General features: G+C 43.0%; 1 protein-coding gene across 1 annotated transcript in view; it reads left to right on the top strand.

Annotated features, from left to right (window-relative positions):
* The window catches only part of LOC143023166 (tRNA selenocysteine 1-associated protein 1-like), a 55,413-nt gene extending 37,126 nt beyond the window's left edge, over positions 1-18,287 (top strand). Inside the window, exons 4-7 of the mRNA XM_076181684.1 lie at positions 2,047-2,200; positions 3,414-3,579; positions 3,674-3,852; positions 17,597-18,287. Coding sequence (XP_076037799.1) covers positions 2,047-2,200; positions 3,414-3,579; positions 3,674-3,852; positions 17,597-17,724 — 627 coding nt within the window. The 3' untranslated portion in view covers positions 17,725-18,287. The remainder of the gene's footprint in view (positions 1-2,046; positions 2,201-3,413; positions 3,580-3,673; positions 3,853-17,596) is intronic.
* The last annotated feature ends 3,318 nt before the right edge of the window (positions 18,288-21,605 follow it).

Raw genomic sequence — 21,605 nt, 5'->3', positions numbered from 1 at the left:
ACAACAATCTCATTTTTAATTTCCTTTAGATTCTTGGATGCCAACCAACAGGCCCTGGTGTTTTATTAACTTAGAGTTTCTCTATACACCTTTTAATTTTTTCTTTTGTTATATTTACCATAGTAAGTTCAACCTAGACTTTGCACAGGTTTCAGTTTGGAGTTCACTTTGAGGTGTTTCATTTATGAATACTGAGCTAAAATAGTTGTTTAAAATATCACCTCTGAGTCTACTCCATATCATCATTATTTATGTTGTGTTTGTGTTGGTGGAGCAGTTCTTTGTTTGCCAAGTTGTATTTTATGGGAAGAGACCTATGCTCATAGTGACCTGGTTTTGTATCTTTCAGCATCCAGTTTGCTCTTAAATTCTTGTATAGTTTTTGCACTCACTGTTTCTTCATTCAGTTTGTTCCAGATATCTGTGTGGGAAGCTATTCTTTTTCAGATCTCATCTGTAACTATCCTTTTTAAGTTTCTTTACATGTCCTCTTGTTTCTCTCCTAACCCACTTTAGTAAGTCATCTCTATCAAGGATTTCCGTCCCTTTCTTAATTCTGTAGGTCTCCTCTTTCTCTTCTTTGTTCCAGGGTTGGTAGTTCAAGTTTGTCCAATCTTTGTTCGTATGTCAATTTGGAGAGTATTGGTGCCATTTTTGTCATTGCTCTTTGAATTCTTTCTAATTTCTTTATGGTCTTTTTAGTACTAGTTGTCCATAGTGTCGCAGCATACTCCAATTTTGGTCTTATCAATGTAACTAATATTTTCTTTATCATTTCTTCCTCCATGTAATCAAAGGCCACTTTCATTGATCTTAATAAATTGAAAGTTGTAGGATGTGTAGCACTTGATTGATGTGTGCACATAGCTAATGTGTTTAGTGTAAGCAGGGCAAGTATAGGGGCCTGGGTTGGTTTCTATGTTGCAGGCCAGTTGGAACAGAAGTGGGAGGGCAGGCACGAGCGTACTGACCCTGTGTGAACAGGGATTCAGGAGAGGGCAATTGTTGGAAATAATGTGAAAGTGTAAGAAATGACTGGCCCATTCTGGAGACCAGATGCTGGGTCCTTGGGGAGGTGTGCATTGTCCATTTGTTGTTTCTTGGTAATTTTTTAGAGGTGTATCTACCTTTGGGAAGCTGCTTCTTCTTGCCATCCTCTAACCAAGTAGTACAGCCTCTTGCAGGCTGAACACTGCAGCAATGTATACATAACAAACTACAAAATAAAGCATCCAGAATAATTAAATTATACACCAAAACTACTTCAATAGAGTATTACCTCTCAGAAACCAAAATCCACCCATAGGATATTGTATGAAAGTGATAAGTACATAGTTCTATGCTGGAGCCACCAACCCTTATCCATCTCATTACATCACACAAACACAACCAGCTAAATGTAACAAAATAATCACACCAGCAACATACTTCTCAAACATAGACAACTTCCTGTAGCACACAGCTTGTTCACACAAACAAGTTCAGACCCAAATCTAAAATCAGCTCTTAAGGCAGACCACAAAACTCAATATTTGCCCCCTGCCCTCCACATCAGCCCCACTGAAAAAAGTCCTTAAAATAAACCAGAATTACACTGACACATATGCACTCAGGACAGAACACCATCCAGCTGTAAGACAGTATCAGCACATTATAGGCTTGGGCCACATAATGAAACAGCTATAGATGCAGTCATCACACAAAAAACATTGATCACATACTACACTGCCCCACACCTACTGTCCTTAGAAAACAATAGAATATTTCTTTCTTGAGTGATCTATAGCCCTGTCCAATGACAATTGCCAAGTACCTGGAAGCTGTGTACCTCTTACAACTTTACTATCCCACCTTAAATCCCTTTACCACCCCCATGACTCTTCACAAGTATAGTGTCCCCAAGGATAGAAACTGTTTCTCTGCAACAAAATACAAAAATATTTGCACACTTGAAGTAAAATTGTACATAATTCATTGTGTATTCATGTATAATGTCATGTGGCCTTTGGTATTAGCTGGCTCTTACAATTCCTTTTCATGTTGCAGCCTATCCGGTTTAAACTAAATCACAGCAGTACACGAGGAAGTACCCAAGATAGAGAATACTCCCTCTGGGTTGGAGATCTTACACCTGATGTTGATGATTTTGCACTTTACAAGACATTTGGTACAAGATACAATACCATCAAAACTGCAAAGGGTAAGTCATAAGGAATTTTAAGCCACTGCGGGGCTACGCCAGTCAGTGGAACTTGAGACAACAGTAATGTGTGTGTATTTACCTAGTTGTATTATATGGGAAGAGAACTATGCTCGTGGTGACCTGTCTTTGTATCTTTCAGCATCAAGTTTTTTCTTAAAATCATGAATAGTGTTTGCACACACGTTTCTTTAATTCATTCCGGGTATCCAGTACTCTATGTGGGGAACTATTCTTTTTCAGATCTCTTCTATAGTTATCTATCTTGAGTTTCTTTTCGTGTCCTCTTGTTTTTCCATTGTCCCATTTTAATAAATCATCCCTATCTAGGATTTCCATATGTTTCATGATTCTATAGTCAGCAGATCTCCTCTTTCTCTTCATTATTCCAGAATTGGTAGTTCCAATATGGACTGTCTTTGTACCGGTGTGTTAATTTGGAGAGAGTTGGTGCCAACTTTGTTGTTGCTCATTGTATTTTCTCTAATTTCTTTATATTCTTTTTAGTACAGGGTGTCCATAGTGTTGCTGCGTACTCCAGTTTTGGTCTTATTAGTGTAACTAATATTTTTTTAATCATTTCCACATCCAAGTAGTCAAACGTCACTTTCATTGACCTTAATTGATTGAAGATTTCTCCGACTATTTTATTGATATGTGTGTCCAGTGTCATGTCTTTGCTGATTATTACTCCAAGGCCTCTTTCCGAGTTCACTTTTTTGACTTCTTCACCAATTTTATAATTTTTTGCTTTTCTGTTTCTACTTTTTCCAAACTCCATTATACTACACTTCTTGAAATTGAAGTTCACTTCCCAGATCCATTTCCAGATTTTGTTTAGGTCTAACTGTAATGATTCACAATCCCCTGTTCTTACTTTCTTTAGTATTTTTGCATCATCTGCAAAGAAATTCATATAACACTCCACTCCTTCATCCATGACATTTATATATATGGCAAACATGATTGGATCCAATACCGAACCTTGCGGGAAACCGCTTATCAGTTCTTCCCAATTCGAGTATTTGTCTCTAATTACTACCCTAATTTTTCTCCCAGTCAGGAAGTCTTCCATCCATTCCAATAATTCTCCTTTGATGCCACCTGTTGATTCTAATTTTCTTATTAGTTTTTTGTGTGGTACTTTATCAAATGCTTTTTGTAGTTGACATTGGTGTTGCTGAGTATAATTCTATTTTGTTCTTATTGCCAGTGATTTATGACCAACAAGGACAAAGTAAAGGCTTTGCATTTGTGCGCTTTAGCTCTGAGGATGAGTATAAGGATGCCCTGACTCACATGAATGGTTACAAGGGTCTTGGTCAGCGACCCCTGAAGGTCAGCTATGCTGTTCCCAAGAAGAGTCACTACACTACCATGTAAGGACTATTCAGTTTTCTTTTACATAATGTATGTAGATATTTTTATCACTCCTTTAGATCTTTATTTCTATCATTAAATTTTCTTTTTAAGGAATCATATGGGTGGTGGTGACTATAATCAGTACTATGAACAGTACTGGAACAATTATGCAGCATGGCAGAACTATGGTTCATATTATGATCCATACTCTGGGTCATATGGAGGCTATGGTTGTGTTGCAGGAGTTGAAGAAGAGAAAGAGAACAACAAGGAAGAGTTTGAACCAGTTGGTGAGTTTATGTTCTAAGAATTAATCTGATTTTCAAGTTAGAGCAGTACATACATACATATACCAAGGCTTTTTCCCCCTTCCAAGGGAGGTAGCCAAAAAGGGAAAGGCATAAAAACACTCCCACCCATTTCATCCCTAAATACACTCCACACCCCTCCCACCCTTCCTCTCATCTGAGCACCTCCTGGATGACGGGTCATCCCTGCACCCTGCCCACCGCCCTGGGTCAGAAGCAGTGTCGCAGGACACAGCACATCCACAGCAAGGCCGCTTCATTTAATCGGCGACCCCCCCTCTCCGTCCCCCCTTGCATATAAGGAGAGGACGGGGAGAAATCCCTTCGGGCTGCGTCAAAACTCACTCACACACACTACCCCACCCCCCACCCCCCTGCCCATTTCTCCCCATGCAGTCACAACATCATCCATATACAACCATTCTCCACTCACCTCTGTCTTCCGTCCTCTCCCTTCCTTCCTCAACAGACATTCCCCTCTTCCCCAAAGCCCCCTTCACCCCATCCATCCACCTCATCCTAGGACGTCCCCTCATGTTCACTCCCTCCACATCTGCCTTCCATACCTCTTTTACTAGTCTTTCTTCTCTCATTCTTTCCATGTGTCCAAACCATCCTAATATTCTTTCATCAACCCTCTCTCCCAAATCCTTTTTCACCCCTGTTCTCCTCCTCACCTCCTCATTTCTCACTCTATCTAGCCTAGTAACCCCCACCATACTTCTCAGACACCTCATCTCAAACACATTCAAACTCCTTCTCTCTTCTTCTCTTTTGTTCCACGTTTCCGCCCCATACAGCACAGTTAGAGCAGTAAAATTTTTAATTGCAGAATTTAAACCTGCTGAAATATTTTCTCAAATGTTCAGTTTTCATGGCAATACAATGGATGCCAAACAATAGGTATTTGCCAGTAGTACTCGGTTACATCCATCTCATTCTTGATCACCCCCTCATGTTCCCTCCTACCTCTGCCGTCCACACCTCTTTTACTAATCTTTCTTCACTCATTCTTTCCATGTGTCCAAACCATCCCAGTACTCTTTCAACAACCCTATCTCCCAACTCCCTTTCCACCCACGTTTTCCTGCTCACCTCGTTTCTCACTCTGTCTATGGTATGATAGCCGAGCGGGTGATATAGGCCGACAAAAACACTGGCGTGTGTTGGCTCTACTTTTATTATGTGAGCTACTTATGTGTTTTCGGAGTTCGACTACGGGAAGAATGGAATGTGGCAAGATGGGGCAAGCTGTACTTACACTGAGTAGTAACCGTTCTCCTGGAAATGGCACGCGTTGTGACTGTCTTCATCACCTCCTAGAGCTGGAATGACCTCTCTCCCGAGCGGGTTGCATCGGATGCTAGTCGGCTTCCTGCTATGTGCTGTCCAATCACCCCTTAGGCCTATAGTCACATGACCTTGTATGGGGCGGAGTTAACCCGGAACAAAGGCGCGTCTCTGGGAAACTGGTGGCTGGGCACGGCCAAGCCAAGCCAAGCCAAGCTAGGCCTTTGTTTATGATACGCGCTAAAACCAAATTTGCCACATCCCTCCCCCCGCCAACAAAAAGTCAGCGACTACCGAAAACGAGAAAAAAAAATTACTCCGGTGTGAGGGAAAAATCGATGCGTATGTGTCTGAAGGTAACACACCAAGGTGAGCCCCCTCAAACAACAATCACATCGATGAAAAAACCCTCCACGGCAAAAACTAGCCAACAAATATAATTGAATACAGAAGAAAAAATATTAAAAAAAAGAAGGCACAGGGGCTCCTGCCCTCGCGCAGCAGAGGGTCGTCTTCCGCTTGACGCTGGAACTGTGGCACGTCCCCCGTCATTCCGATGTGCTTGGGCACATGCGTGTGTTCCCTCTGCCGACGTGTTGTGGAGCCCCGCGCCGGCACTCCAACTGCCATGATGCCACAGGGCATTTCGCTGCTGGCTGCAAGCTTGTCCTTTGCAGATCTGTAAAGATTAGCAGCGGCAGGAACTTTGCACAGGATAGCGGGGGGGTTATGAGTGGATCACACTCACAATGAATATGTATAGAATACATTATTATCACAAAAATTTCCAACATTAGGAGAATAATGCTATGAAGAACATAAGAAAGAAAAATGTTACCTGGTCGCTGCCAATGAAGGTAGGTTTGGGAGAAAAAAAGTCTCTACCACTGATGGTAAGTTTGAATTCCTTCTCACGTGTGGTGAACGTGCTTCTAGCGTTTGTGTTTTCGCACATGGAGAGGTTACTTAGCTTGTGTAGAATGAATTCCTTCTCACGTGTGGTGAATGCGCTTCTAGCGTTTGTGTTTTCGCACACGGAGAGGTTACTTAGCTTGTGTAGAATGAATTCCTTCAAATGTGTGGTGAACGCGCTTCTAGCGTTTGTGTTTTTGCACACAGAGAGGCTACTTAGCTTGTGTAGAATCGTTACTAATGAGGTAGGCAATCACTATCCTCTAGTAGTTCTGGGAGTTGCTTTTCATGTGTGGGGAACGCTCTCCTTACGTTCTTATTCTTGCACACAGAGAGGTTGCCCTCCTGCTGTATCCTGTCTGTGTGAACACAGAACTCATGTCCTGACTGCAGATGTTTGATGCAATAGATTACATCACTAACCTGTTTGATCAACCTATAGGGGCCTTGGAACAATGGCTGGAGCTTCTTTGTCACCCTTGCTTAGGTTTGGCGGTGACGTATACCCTGTCACCAAGGGCGAGCTGCTTTATCCTTGCCCTTGGCTGTTTTGTGTGCCTCCCAATTGTTGCAGCCTCGATGAACTTTTGGCACCTGTCGAAACATGAGTTTGCTAAAGCCATTGTTTTGGCTGCTAAATTATCCGTATTATACCATGGGGCACTGGGCCTGATGAACTCAGTTATAGGGAGGACGGGGTCTCTGTGGAACAAGAAGAAATGCGGGGAATCTTGCAGGACTCTATGATATGCAGAATTGTAGGCTAAGACCGCTAAAGGGAGCATCTGATCCCAGCCTGTTTGATTGTCCTGGACTAGGGACCGTAACATTTTTATAATGGTCCCATATACCCTCTCAACGATCCCGTTGCTCGAGGGATGATATGGAGTTATCTTATGATGGCTGATGTTCGCCATTGCCATTACCTCTTTGAATGTCTCGTTCATGAATTCTCCTCCGCCGTCTGAGATCGCCTGCCTCGGAGCGCCATGGATGGCCAGGACGTGGTTCAGGAAAGCTCAGGCTACAGTCCGCGCTTCTTTGGAATTCACCTCTTCCATACGGTGCCGCCTACGTAGGCGGCATGAGGAGCAAGTGGATATGCGAGGCTGCCATATCGGCGTCTTGATTATATTTATTGTAGTTATCCCTTCGTAATTGACATACTCTCTAAACTGGCTTCATCACATTTTCTATGGTTATCAAAACTTACGGGTGAAAGAGAGAACGATCGATATAAGCGGTGACTATTTTTTATGATGCGAGTATTATGACGCAACATTGTACATCTGGCAGCTAATGCTGCCCGCAAGATTTTGGCCCGGAGTGAAGTGGTTAATGGGCATGGCAACCAAGAAGCGGGTTAGTACATCGACTACTGTCAGGATATACTTCGCACCATTTAGGGTGGTGGTTAACGGGCCAATGAGATCAACATGCACTCTCTCAAACGGAATATTTACGTCAGGAAACTGTTTAAGTGGAACTGGGAGGTCATAGGAAGGTTTGCAAGTAATGCAGATTTTGCATTTTATATATATATATATATATATATATATATATATATATATAAAATCCTTCACATCCTTCGACATTTTCGGCCAAAACGCAAATTTTTGTAGCCGTTACAGAGTAACTTGGACTCCTCCATGGCCCGCCATAGGAAGGCAATGGGCAATACGTAAGGCTGCTGCCTTTGCTCCTTCAGGGCATACCAGGCGAAGTTCCTCCAACTGGTACGCATTTCTACGTGCATGATATAGGAGTCCGTCGGGGAGGAATCGAAACTCCCTGATCGGCACTCTTAGGCACGGAATCTTTGCAAAGTTAGGAATAAACTTCCTGTAGTATCCCGGTAATCCCAGAAATGAAAACAGCTCTTTCTGATGCGCTGGCCGGGGAAAAGTTTTGATGGCTCGGACTTTATCTGGCTGAGGCTTTATCCTGTCCTGGGGTATAACATGACCTAGGTAAGTGACCTCCTTCTGGAAGAAATGACATTTCTCCAGCCTCAATGAGAGGTTTGCCTCCTGCAACCTCCGAAGGACATCCTCAAGATTCTTGAGGTGGTCGACCCAAGATGTTCCCAGAACAATTGTATCGTCCATGTACACCATCGCACTAACCCCTAACAGCCCCGTTAGCACCTGATTCATCACCCTTTGAAAACAGGATGGAGCATCTTTTAACCCAAAGGGAAGAGACGTAAACTCGTAATGCCCTTCCGGCGTCAAGAATGCCGTTTTCTCACAGCTGCTCTCCATCAGCAGGATTTGGAGATATCCTTGCTTAAGATCTAGCAGTGAGAATATGATGCTGGAGCCGAGACTTCGCAGCATCAAGTCAATATGGGGAAGAGGGAACCTATCATCAACTACGTGTCGATTTAGAGCACGAAAGTCAAGACAAAGACGAAGGGTTTTATCCTTCTTAACAACTGGAACGACAGGAGCATTGTAAGGAGAACGAGATGGGTGAATGATCCCCTTACAGAGCATATCACCAATGAGTTCTCTTATCTCTCCTCTGTACTCAGGAATGGGATAAGATTTGCAGTAGACCGGCAGTCCAATGGTCCGAATCTTGTGTAAGAAGTGAGGCGTCACGGTAAGTGGATCCCCTGGTAAGGCAAAAACAGAACCATATTTGACCACCAAAGAGGCCAGAGCTATACTTTCCCTGCTATGCTTATTAGGGAAAATTTTCCCTACTTCCAATTGTAACTTATCACCACGAGAGCTATCCACTACGTTAGACACCTGCACCGTTCCCACCGAGACGTTAGTTCCACCATCTACTAGCGCAATCTCCCCTAAGAGAGTAAGTTCCCCAACCACTTGGTCTTAGCGGATCTCATGGGTATCAGGGGCCAAATTCAGGGATGGAACATTGCACCATGCCTTTCCATCTTCCATCCTGAGCAGCGCTACTACTCCCTGGCCGAGCAGGCTGGCGCCCTCGGCGTATGGGCGTGCTGTAAACAGCGCCGAGACGGCCTGACCTGCGGGAGCGAGCTTGTCTGGCCTCTTGAGTACTAAACATTTGGTTCCTCTTGAGAAACCTGGTACCCAATGAGCCTCAATGGTCTTAACCGGGAACGTGGCTGTTTCACTTACCCCTAATAACTGTGGCGCTCCTCGCACACGGCGATGAGCGGTGGTGAATGCTGGGCCGTCCATGCAAGGATTACTGGAACATCCTTGCCCTCAATTTTGAATGTTAATGGACGGAATGTCAAAGTCACCTTATGCGCAGCGAGGAAATCGAACCCGAGGATGATCTTAGAAGGAAGACCCTCAGCAGGGATTATGAAAAAAGAATGTTGGAACGGAAACCCTGCGAGATCAAACCTAACAGCGACTTTGCCAAGATTGGGCATCTCTGAACCGTCGGCCACTATGATTCTAGTGGTACCTACCTGGGAGCCTTCCATGGTGACAGGTAAAATGCTCTTATGAATAAGAGACACCGCCGCTCCCGTGTCTAGGAGAGCACAAATGGACCAAGTAGCGTGTGGCTCTAACAAAGTAACTGCCACCATAGCCAAACCGCCACCAGCACCATGGAAGCTGGCAAAATCGATGTGAACAATTTCCACGCTCAACTCCCCTGAGCTGGCCATTTTTTGACGAGCCACTCTCCGCGAAACCCATCTGGGCCTCCTGACTGACACTAATATCAGCCTTCCAAATCCGTCCTGAGAGGAGAAATCCCTTCGGGCTGCGTCAAATTTTGCTCACACATACTACCTCACCCCCCATCCCCCTGCCCATTCCACCTCATGCAATCACAATATCATCCATATACAACCATTCTCCATTCACCCCTGTCTTCTGTCCTCTCCCGTCCTTCCTCAACAGACATTCCCCTCTTCCCCAAAGCCCCCTTCACCCCATCCATCCACCTCATCCTAGGATGTCCCCTCATGTTCACTCCCTCCACATCTGCCTTCCATACCTCTTTTACTAGTCTTTCTTCACTCATTCTTTCCATGTGTCCAAACCATCCTAATATTCTTTCATCAACCCTATCTCCCAGCTCCTTTTCCACCCCTGTTCTCCTCCTCACCTCCTCATTTCTCACTCTGTCTAGCCTAGTAACCCCCATCATACTTCTCAGACACCTCATCTCAAACACATTCAAACTCCTTCTCTCTTCTTCTCTTATGTTCCATGTTTCTGCCCCATACAGTGCTGTTGGCACAATCACTCCTTCATACAGTCTCCTCTTAGCATCCATTCCCAAATGTCTATTCCTCATTACACTCTTTAATCCACCAAGGCATTTACTCGCATCTCTCAATCTACATTCTACCTCCACCTTCACTCCACCTTTTCCTGCCACATTTGCACCCAAGTATCTAAAACTATCCACTTCCTCCAGTCGCTCTCCCTTAATGCTCACTTTCAGTCTACTGCCACTTTCACCCCTTGTACATCTCATCACCTTACTTTTACCCACATTTATCTTTAGCTTTCTTCTATCACATATTCTCCCAAACTCTGCCACCAACTTCCTCAATCCCTCCTCCGATCCTGCCACAAGCGCAGTGTCGTCCGCAAACAACAGCTGGCTCACCTCCCACTTTTCTCCATTTTCTTTAACCATCTCCAATCCCTGACCCACTACCCTTGCATTTACCTCTCGCACCACCCCATCCATGTATAAGTTGAACAGCCAGGGCGACATAATGCATCCCTGACGAAGTCCCACCTTTACCTCGAACCACTCACTCTCTCCATTTCTAATCTTGACAGCTCCTAGAAGCTTTCCTCTTATCCCGTATATCTGCATAACCTCCCACAGTGCCTTTCTGTCTACCCTATCATAAGCCTTTTCCATATCCATAAAAGCAAAATTTGACGCAGCCCGAAGGGATTTCTCCCCGTCCTCTCCTTTTATGCAATGGGGGGACGGAGAGGGGGGGGTCGCCGATTTAATGAAGTGGCCTTGCTGTGGATGTGCTGTGTCTTGCGACACTGCTTCTGACCCAGGGCAGTGGACAAGGTGCAGGGATGACCCGTCATCCAAGAAGTGCTAAGATAAGAGGGAGGGTGGAGGGATGTGGAGTGTATTCAGGGATGGAATGGGTGAAAATGATTTTATGCCTTTCCCTTTTTGGCTACCTCCCTTGTAAGGGGGAAAAAGCCTTGGTATATGTATGTATGATTTCTGGAATTAATTAACTAAACGACTATCTAGAAATAGAGAAACCTGACATAATGGGAATTGTGGAGCCAAAACTGAAAGGTCCTCTATCAACAAGTATGGTGGGACAAGGTCTATACAACCACTGGGCGAAAAATAGAACAGATAAACAGAGGGGCGGTGTCATGATATTGACCAAAAAGGGTTTAAATATGACAAAGATAAATGAAGGCAAATATAATGTAGAATTACATACATATACATACATATACCAAGGCTTTTTCCCCCTTCCAAGGGAGGTAGCCAAAAAGGGAAAGGCATAAAAACACTCCCACCCATTTCATCCCTAAATACACTCCACACCCCTCCCACCCTTCCTCTCATCTGAGCACCTCCTGGATGACGGGTCATCCCTGCACCCTGCCCACAGCCCTGGGTCAGAAGCAGTGTCGCAGGACACAGCACATCCACAGCAAGGCCGCTTCATTTAATCGGCGACCCCCCCCTCTCCGTCCCCCCTTGCATATAAGGAGAGGACGGGGAGAAATCCCTTCGGGCTGCGTCAAAACTCACTCACACACACTACCCCACCCCCCACCCCCCCGCCCATTTCTCCCCATGCAGTCACAACATCATCCATATACAACCATTCTCCACTCACCTCTGTCTTCCGTCCTCTCCCTTCCTTCCTCAACAGACATTCCCCTCTTCCCCAAAGCCCCCTTCACCCCATCCATCCACCTCATCCTAGGACGTCCCCTCATGTTCACTCCCTCCACATCTGCCTTCCATACCTCTTTTACTAGTCTTTCTTCACTCATTCTTTCCATGTGTCCAAACCATCCTAATATTCTTTCATCAACCCTCTCTCCCAAATCCTTTTTCACCCCTGTTCTCCTCCTCACCTCCTCATTTCTCACTCTATCTAGCCTAGTAACCCCCACCATACTTCTCAGACACCTCATCTCAAACACATTCAAACTCCTTCTCTCTTCTTCTCTTATGTTCCACGTTTCTGCCCCATACAGTGCTGTTGGCACAATCACTCCTTCATACAGTCTCCTCTTCGCATCCATTCCCAAATGTCTATTTCTCATTACACTCTTTAAACCACCAAGGCATTTACTCGCTTCTCTCAATCTACATTCTACCTCCACCTTCACTCCACCTTTTCCTGCTACACTTGCACCCAAGTATCTAAAACTATCCACTTCCTCCAGTCGCTCTCCCTTAATGTTCACTTCCAGTCTACTGCCACTTTCACCCCTTGTACATCTCATCACCTTACTTTTACCCACATTTATCTTTAGCTTTCTTCTATCACATACTCTCCCAAACTCTGCCACCAGCTTCCTCAATCCCTCCTCTGACCCTGCCACAAGCGCAGTGTCGTCCGCAAACAACAGCTGGCTCACCTCCCACTTTTCTCCATTTTCTTTAACCATCTCCAATCCCTGACTCACTACCCTAGCATTCACCTCTCGCACCACCCCATCCATGTATAAGTTGAACAGCCAGGGCGACATAACGCATCCTTGACGAAGTCCCACCTTTAATGTAGAATTAATTATGATTAAAGTTGTAAATAATAATATGAAAAGTAGAAAATTTGTAGTAGTATATGTGCCACCAAAAACATAGGCCTGGTGTGATAAGTGATCATTCTAAATTACTGGGAGACACAATGAATGTTCTAAATGAGTTACTGAAAGAGTGTGGTAACAGTAGTTATGGGCGACTTTAACGCAAAGGATCTGGGAAGAAACTGTAGTAAAAGGGGGAGAAGAACATTGGAGCAATATTCTGCTGGATATGACCATCTTATGACCTTAACACAATGAGTCAAGGAAAATACTAGATATAGAAACAATGAGGAACCGTCGAAACTGGACTTAGTATTCACTTCTGAACCTGATATTGTGAACAAAATGGAGTATAAGACACCAATCAGGAAGTGACCACATACTAATAGAGTTTGAATTAAAAGAACAAAACAGCATAAGAAGGAATGAAAACCATAGAGAAGGAAGGTTAATGTACAATAAAACGGATTTTGTGAAACTTAGAAAAAAATTCCAAAATGCAAATTGAGATAAATTTTCTGAAGAGGAAACAAAGATGGAAGATAAAAGAACATATTTAAAGAAAAGTACAAGGAAGGAATTGATAAATATGTGCCAAAGAAGAAGCAAAAAGAGACTTATATAAAGTGTTGGTATAACAGAAGGTGCAGTGAGGCTAAAGAGAAGAGACAAAGCCCGGAAAAGATGGGGGGGAAAAAAAAAAAAACGTCCAAATGGCAAACATATAAAACTTAGGAACGAATATGTGAATATCAGGAAAGAAAAAAGAAACTATGAAAAAGATATAATAGACAAATGCAAGGATCAACCTAAACTCTTTTACAGATATGTAAATGATAAATTAAAAGACAAACACAAAATTGTAAAAACTGCATGAAAGAGATGAAGAATATATAGATGGCATAGAAATGGCTGTAGTTATGATCAGACATTTCAGGACTGTTTTTACAATTGAGAGCTCACAAATTTGAGAAGATGGGCAACAAGAAAGACCCCAGAAAGAAATAAGAGACCAAATAAAAAACCTAGATGTTAGGAAATCATATGGACCGGATGGAATTGCAAGAGTGTATAGATGAACTAATTATACAAGATAATAGATTTCTCACTCAAAGAAGGAAAGGTACCACAAGATTGGAAAAATGCAAACATTGTACCAATATATAAAGGAGGAAACAAAGAAGATCCTACAAACTTCAGACCAGTATCCCTTACAAGCACAGTAGCAAAAATATGCGAAAAGGTTATCAGGAACAAATGGATCAAACACTTGGAAGATAATAAAATACTAAACCCTAAACAGTTTGGCTTTAGAAGTGGAAGATCAAGTACCACAAACTTATGTTTTTATTCAATATTAATAGAAATAATACAAGAAAGAGATGGCTGGGCAGATTGTGCCTTCTTGGACTTGTAGAAGGCTTTTGACAAAGTACCACATAAAAAACTAACAAGAAAAATTAAGGTAATAGGAATACAAGGTAAGCTACTGGAATGGATGAAAGATTTCTTGAATGGGAGAAAAATGAGAGTGGTACTGAGAGACAAAACTTGAACTGGGAAGATATGATAAGTGGTGTCCCACAGGCCTATGTATTGGTTCCTTTAATGTTTGCCATATAAATGATATGGATGAGGGAGTGAAGTGTTACATGAACTTCTTTGCTGATGATGCCAAATTACTTAAGAGAGTAAGCACTGAAGAAGACTCCAGATCGCTACAAGAAGACTTAGACAAAATATGGGAATGGAGTCAAAAATGTGAAGTGAACTTTAACATTAAGAAATGCAGCATAAAGGAATTTGGAAAAAGCAAAAATAGAATATTGGGTCAAAATAAAATTGGTACCAAGGAATTAAAAAAAGTCAGCTCAGAAAGGGACGTGGGAGTAATTATCTCAAGTGACTTGACACCTGATAAACATGTCAATAAACTAGTTGGAGAGACTTTTAACTTAAGATCAATGAAAGTGGCCTTCGACTACATGGATGAAGAAATGGTAAAGAAAATAGTAATTACACTGATAAGACCTAAATTGGAGTATGCTGCCACACAGTGGGCACCTGGTACAAAAGGAAATTAGAAAGAATTCAAAGAGCAGTGACAAAAATGGCACCAACACACTCAAATTTGACATACAAACAAAAATTGGATAAATTATATCTATCAACACTGGAACAGAGAAGAGAAAGAGGTGATTTGCTGACTGCAGAATTATGAAAGGGATGGAAGTTCTTGATAGAGACAACTTATAGAAATGGGACAGAAGAGGACACGAGAAGAAGCTAAAGAAGGAGAGGTACATAAGAGATTTGAAAAAGAATAGCTTCCCACACAGAGTGGTTGATGTCTGGAACAAACTTAACGGGGAAACAGTAAGCGCCAAAACTATACAAGATTTTAAGAACAAACTGGATGTGGAGAGATACAAAAACAGGTCACTACAAGCATAGCTCTCGTCCTGTAAAATACAACTAGGTAAATACAAACAAACTCCTCTCTTCCTCTCTTATGTTCCATGTTTCTGACCCATACAGTGCTGTCAGCACAATCATTCCATACAATCTCCTCTTAGCATCCATTCCCAAATGTGTATTTCTTATTACACTTTTTAATCCCCCAAGGCATTTACTTGCTTGTCTCAATCTACATTCTATTTCTACGTCCACTCCTCCCTTTCCCTCCACATAGGCACCCAAGTATCTAAAACTATTTACTTCCTTTAGTCTCTCTCCCTTAATACTCACAGCCTGCTGTCACATTCTCTCTTGTACATCTCATCACCTTACTTTTACCCACATCTATCTTCATCATCCACAGTGAGGCTACTTCACTTAATAGGTGATCCCCCCTCTCCATCCCCTATGCAGAAAAAGAAGATGAAAAGAGATCCCTTCATGCTCCATCAAAATATTATTCACACATAAACACTCCCTACTCTGTCCATCCCCTACCCTCTTCCTTGCATCACAGTATTATGAATGCATAGCCATTCTCCACTCACCCCTATCTCCTGCCTTCTCCCTTCACTGCTCAACAGATTTCCCTCTCTTGTTCAGTGTTCATTTCACCCCATCCATCTCATCTTCTGTCATCCACTCAAGTTCACTTCATCCACCTCTGCCTTCCACACCTCTTTTACTAATCTTTCTTCACTCATAATTACCATGTGTCTGTCTATCCCAATACTCTTTCATCAGCTCTAACTCGCATCTCTTTTTTCCACTTCCACTTTCCCTGTCTCATTTCTCACTCACTTTGTAACCCTTACCATACTTCAGACATTTCATCTCAAACACATTTAAGCTTTTCCTTTGCCTCTCAAGTTCTAAGTCTCTGCTCTATACAGTGCCATCTGCACAATCGCCCATTCATACATTCTTTTCTTTGCATCTCTTCCCAAAATGGCTATTTCTCATGACACTTTTAATCCCCCAATGCATTTGCTTCTCATGGTTACAATTTATCTTCACCTCCACTTACTTTTCTGCCATATGTGACCCCAAATACCTAAAGTTATCCAATTCCTCCAGCCTCTCTCCTTTAAGAATTGCTTCCCACCCACTGCCATTCTCTCCCCTTGTACTTTACTTTTACCCACACTTACCTTCAACTTTCGCCTATGGCATACCTTTCCAAACTCTGTCACTGATTCTACCTCCCTTTATCCCCCCTCTGACCTTGCCACAAGCAGTGTTGTCAGCAAACAACAACTGGCTCACCTTTTCTACATTTTCTTTAACCATCTCTAGTCCCCTGACCATTAACCCCTTCCATACGGTGCCGCACACGTAGGCGTCATGAGGAGCAAGTGGATTCGCGACGCTGCCATATCAGCGTCTTGATTATATTTATTGTAGTCGCCCCTGTGTTTTTACATTCTCCCAAATGCGCCCTGAATCCCATTCTCTGTGGTTTTCAAAATTCGCGGGTGAAAGAGAGAACGATCGATATAAGCGGTGCCTATATTTTATTATGCGAATATTATTACGACACGTCATACGGCTGGCATTGGCTGCTGCCCGCGAGATTTAAGTCCCGTACTGAAGTGGTTAACCTCACATTCACCTCTTGCACCACCTCATCCATGTACACAGTGAACAACCATGGCAACATGACACATCCCTAATGCAGCCCCACCTTTACCTCAAACCACTCTCTCTCCATTTTCAATTTTAACACAAACTCTTGACTGCCCTTAACAGCTTTCTCTCAGTCTCATATATCTGCAAAGCCTCCCACAGTGCCTTTCAGTCTACCTTGTCATAAACCTTTTCTAAATCCATAAAGTAAAAAAAAAAAAACCATGCCTTTTGCTAAAATTTTCTCACATATCTGCCTTACCACAAAATCTGATCCACACAGCCCCTACCTTTCCTAAACCCACACTTTTCCTCACCAAATATTCCCCCCTGTTCCTCTCCTAATCCTGTCAAATAAAACCCTCCCGTAAGCCTTCCCAGCTACACTCAATAAACTGATCCCTCTGAAACTACTACATTCACATTTGTCCCCATTTCTTTTGTAAAGTGGAACTATACAGGCACTCCTCCATTCTTCTGACATTTTACCCTCCCTTAGACACATTGAACAACCTCACTAGTCAGTCCACTATTACTGTACCTCCCTTCTTCAGACACTCCTTACACCCATCTAACTCAGGTGCCTTACCTGCTGTCATTATTTAAAAAAACATTTGCACCTCATCTTTTTTCTCCATTTACCTCTCCCATCACCAAATTAGAAGGTGAAGTTTGAATATATAAATTAGTATCTTTTCCTTCAATTGCAGAGTGGAATACACCAATCAATGTTGATCAAGCCAACAAAGACTATCTTCGACGTAGTGAAGAATTCTGGTCAGCCATGGAACGATCTAGGTGGGATTTTTGGGATGACTTAAAGCAAGTTGCTGAATAAAGAGAATTCATTATGTTTTTTTTTCCTGCTGTCCTTTCCTGTATGTGCCAGCATCAGTCTGGAAAAAAAATGTAAGCTAGATTATCTGATGGGGAAGTTTTTGGTCTTCCAGTTAGAAGGCTTGTTTAAGTTGCAGCATCAAGTTTGAAGAGTTCATAAGTCAAAAGTATGACTGTTTTGTTCATGTTTTGGTAAACCTGGTTTCTAACCTGTATTAGAAATTGCATTAGATATTATTATTACCCCCCACCCCATCCTGAGATGTGCTGGTACTTGTATTATTTAGTAAGGGACCTGACAGGCACTTTGATCTATTGTTGTGAAGTACTCATTTTTCACAATCTAATTTCATACTCTACATCACTAAATTACAGTAGAATATTGTGATAGTAACTATATAGATATGTGAAAATCGATGCTTATTATTTGTGTATTGAAAATAAGGATCATTTGTAAAATTATTTTGTGTATTTTTTCCTTGTTCCTTATGTACATAAAAGGGAACATAGATTATAACCATGAAACATGTCTGAAGCTTTCCTCTGATAAAAATATTGATGGCATTAGTTTTTAATTATACATACAGGTTTTAATTATAATTATACGTAATACACTTGTACAATCAATCACTTCATGTTTGCCTCACTTTAGATTTCAGTCTTTAGACTGTTGAAGAGACCAATGATGGGTACCTGTATTTGGTGGTCCTGTGATATAAACAATAAAACATTGCATTTTCAAAAATTGTCTCCATCAGGAGGAGCTGACACTTGGTCTGTGAAATAGCCCCTATCAACTTCAGCTATATTTCTTACATTTTTTCACACAGGAGTAGACAACCATTGACTGTTCCCCATTCCCTACCACTTAAAGCTATTGACAAACGTTCCAACACTGTACAACACAATCAATAGTCCAAAGTCTCTTCCCAAAATCTGTAGGAGAGCCCAAAGACCATCGCCAGCCACTTTAGGGCTGTTTTTTTTTTCATCTAGTGAAGCTCTAAGCCTTTGACTTTGTCTTCCTCCCTGGGAAAAGGGGACAAGTGTGAATGTAGTAGTTTCAGAGGGATTAGCTTGTTAAGTGTAGTTGGGAAGGCTTAAGGGAGGATCTTGATTGAGAGGATTAGGAGAGGAACAGAGGGAGTAATTGGTGAGGAACAGTGTGGATTTAGGATGGGTAGAGGTTGTGTAGATCAGAATTTTGTGGTAAGACAGATATGTGAGAAAGCTATAGGAAAGGGGAAGGATGTTTTTTGGGCCTTTATGGACATGGAAAAGGCTTACGACAGGGTAGACAGAAAGGCAATGTGGGAGTTTTTGTGGATATACGGGATAGGAGGAAAGCTTCTAGGAGCTGTCAAGAGTTTTTATGAGAGTAGTAGAGCTTGTGTCAGGATTAGAAATGGAGAGAGTGAGTGGTTCGAGGTAAAGGTAGAACTTCATCAAGGATGTGTTATGTCGCCCTGGCTGTTCAACTTATACATTGATGGGGTAGTGTGAGAGGTAAATGCAAGGGTAGCGGGTCAGGGATTGGAGATGGTTAAAGAAAATGGAGAAAAGTGGGAGGTGAGCCAGCTGTTGTTTGCTGACGACACTGCGCTTGTGGCACGATCGGAGGAGGGATTGAGGAAGTTGGTGACAGAGTTTGGGAGAGTGTGTGATAGAAGAAAGCTGAAGATAAATGTGGGTAAAAGTAAGGTGATGAGATGTACAAGGGTAAAAGTGGCAGTAGACTGGAAGTGAGCATTAACCACTTCCATACGGTGACGCCTACATAGGCGTCATGAGGAGCAAGTGGGTACGCGATGATGCCGACGTCGGCGTCTTGATTATATTTATTGTAGTTGTACCTACGTAACCTCCATTCTCTCTAAACTGGCTTCATCATATTTTCTATGGTTATCAAAATTCACGGGTGAAAGAGAACAAACGATTGAGCACTGACTTTATTTTTTATAATGCGATTATGACGAAACATCACACGTCAGGCAGCTAATACTGCCAGATGTGTGATGTGCCCCGGAGTGAAGAGGTTAAGGGAGAGCGACTGGAGGAAGTGGATAGTTTTAGATACTTGGGTGCAAATGTGGCAGGAAAAGGTGGAGGTAGAATGTAGATTGAGAGAAGCGAGTAAATGCCTTGGTGGATTAAAAAGTGTAATGAGGAATAGACATTTGGGAATGGATGCTAAGAGGAGACTATATGAAGGAGTGATTGTGCCAACGGCACTGTATGGGGCAGAAACATGGAACATAAGAGAGGAAGTGAGAAGGAGTTTGAATGTGTTTGAGATGAGGTGTCTGAGAAGTATGATGGGGGTTACTAGGTTGGATAGAGTGAGAAGGAGAACAGGGTGGATGAAAGAGTATTGGGATGGTTTGGACACATGGAAAGAATGAGTGAAGAAAGATTAGTAAAAGAGGTATGGAAGGCAGATGTGGAGGGAGTGAACATGAGGGGACGTCCTAGGATGAGGTGGACGGATGGGGTGAAGTGGGCTTTGGGGAAGAGGGAAGTGTCTGTTGAGGAAGGACGGGAGAGGACAGAAGACAGGAGTGAATGGAGAATGGTTGTATATGGATGATGTTGTGGTGCATGAGGTGGAATGGATGGGGGGTGAGGTAGTATGTGTGAGCAAATTTTTGACGCAGCCCGAAGGGATTTCTCCCCGTCTTCTCCTTTATGCATGGGGGGACGGAGAGGGGGGGGTCGCCGATTTAATGAAGCGGCCCTGCTGTGGATGTGCTGTGTTTTGAGACACTGCTTCTGACCCAGGGCAGTGGACAGGGTACAGGGATGACCCGTCATCCAGGAGGTGCTAAGATGAGAGGGAAGGTGGAGGGGTGTGGAGTGTATTCAGGGATGGAATGGGTGGGAGTGATTTTATGCCTTTTCCTTTTTGGCTACCTCCCTTGTAAGGGGGAAAAAAGCCTTCGTATATGTATGTATGAAACTCAAAGCAAATGTTAATCAAGACCATTGAATCTATATATGTAACACATAGCTTGATCATTTACATACATATACCAAAGGCTTTTTCCCTCTTACACGGGGGGTAGCCAAAAAGAAAAAGCCATAGAAATCACTCCCACCCATTTCATTTCCCATGTATTCCACTCCCCTCCACCCTCCCTCCTATCTTGGCACCTCCTGGATGATGGGTCATCCCTGCATCCTGTCCACTGCCCTGGGTCAGAAGCAGTGTTGCAAGACACAGCACATCCACAGCAAGGCCACTTCATAAATTCGGCGACCCCCCTCTCCGTCCCCTCATGCAGAAAAGGAGAAAACGGGGAGAAGTCCCTTCGGGCTGTGTCAAATTTTTTCTCATACATCCTCACCCCCCATCCCCCACCCTCATCTATACACAACCCTTCTCCATTCACCCCTATCTTCTGTCCTCTCCCGTCCTTCCTCTACAGACATTCCTCTCTTTTGTAAAGCCCCTTTCACCCCATCCATCCATCTCATCCTAGGACGCCCCCTCATATTCACTCCTTCCACCTCCGCCTTCCACACTTCTTTTAGAAATCTTTCTTCACTCATTCTTTCCATGTGTCCAAACCATCCTAATAGTCTTTCATCAAGCCTATCTCCCAGCTTCCTTTCCACCCCTGTTCTCCTCCTCACCTCATTTCTCACTCTATCTAGCCTAGTAACCCCTATCATACTTCTCGGACATTTCATCTTAAACACATTCAAACTCCTCTCTTCCTCTCTCATGTCCCATGTTTCTGCCCCGTACATTGCTGTTGGCACAATCACTCCATCATATAACCTCTTAGCATCCATTCCCAAATGTCTATTTCTCATTACACTTTTTAATATACCAAGGCATTTACTCACTTCTCTCAATCTACATTCTACCTCCACCCCCAC

Source organism: Oratosquilla oratoria, unplaced genomic scaffold, assembly GCF_046742065.1.
Source record: "Oratosquilla oratoria isolate Oo_2021 unplaced genomic scaffold, ASM4674206v1 SCAFFOLD45, whole genome shotgun sequence".
Taxonomy (NCBI): domain Eukaryota; kingdom Metazoa; phylum Arthropoda; class Malacostraca; order Stomatopoda; family Squillidae; genus Oratosquilla; species Oratosquilla oratoria.
Note: the sequence above shows the minus strand (reverse complement) of the source record. Positions and strands in the feature narration are given on the sequence as shown.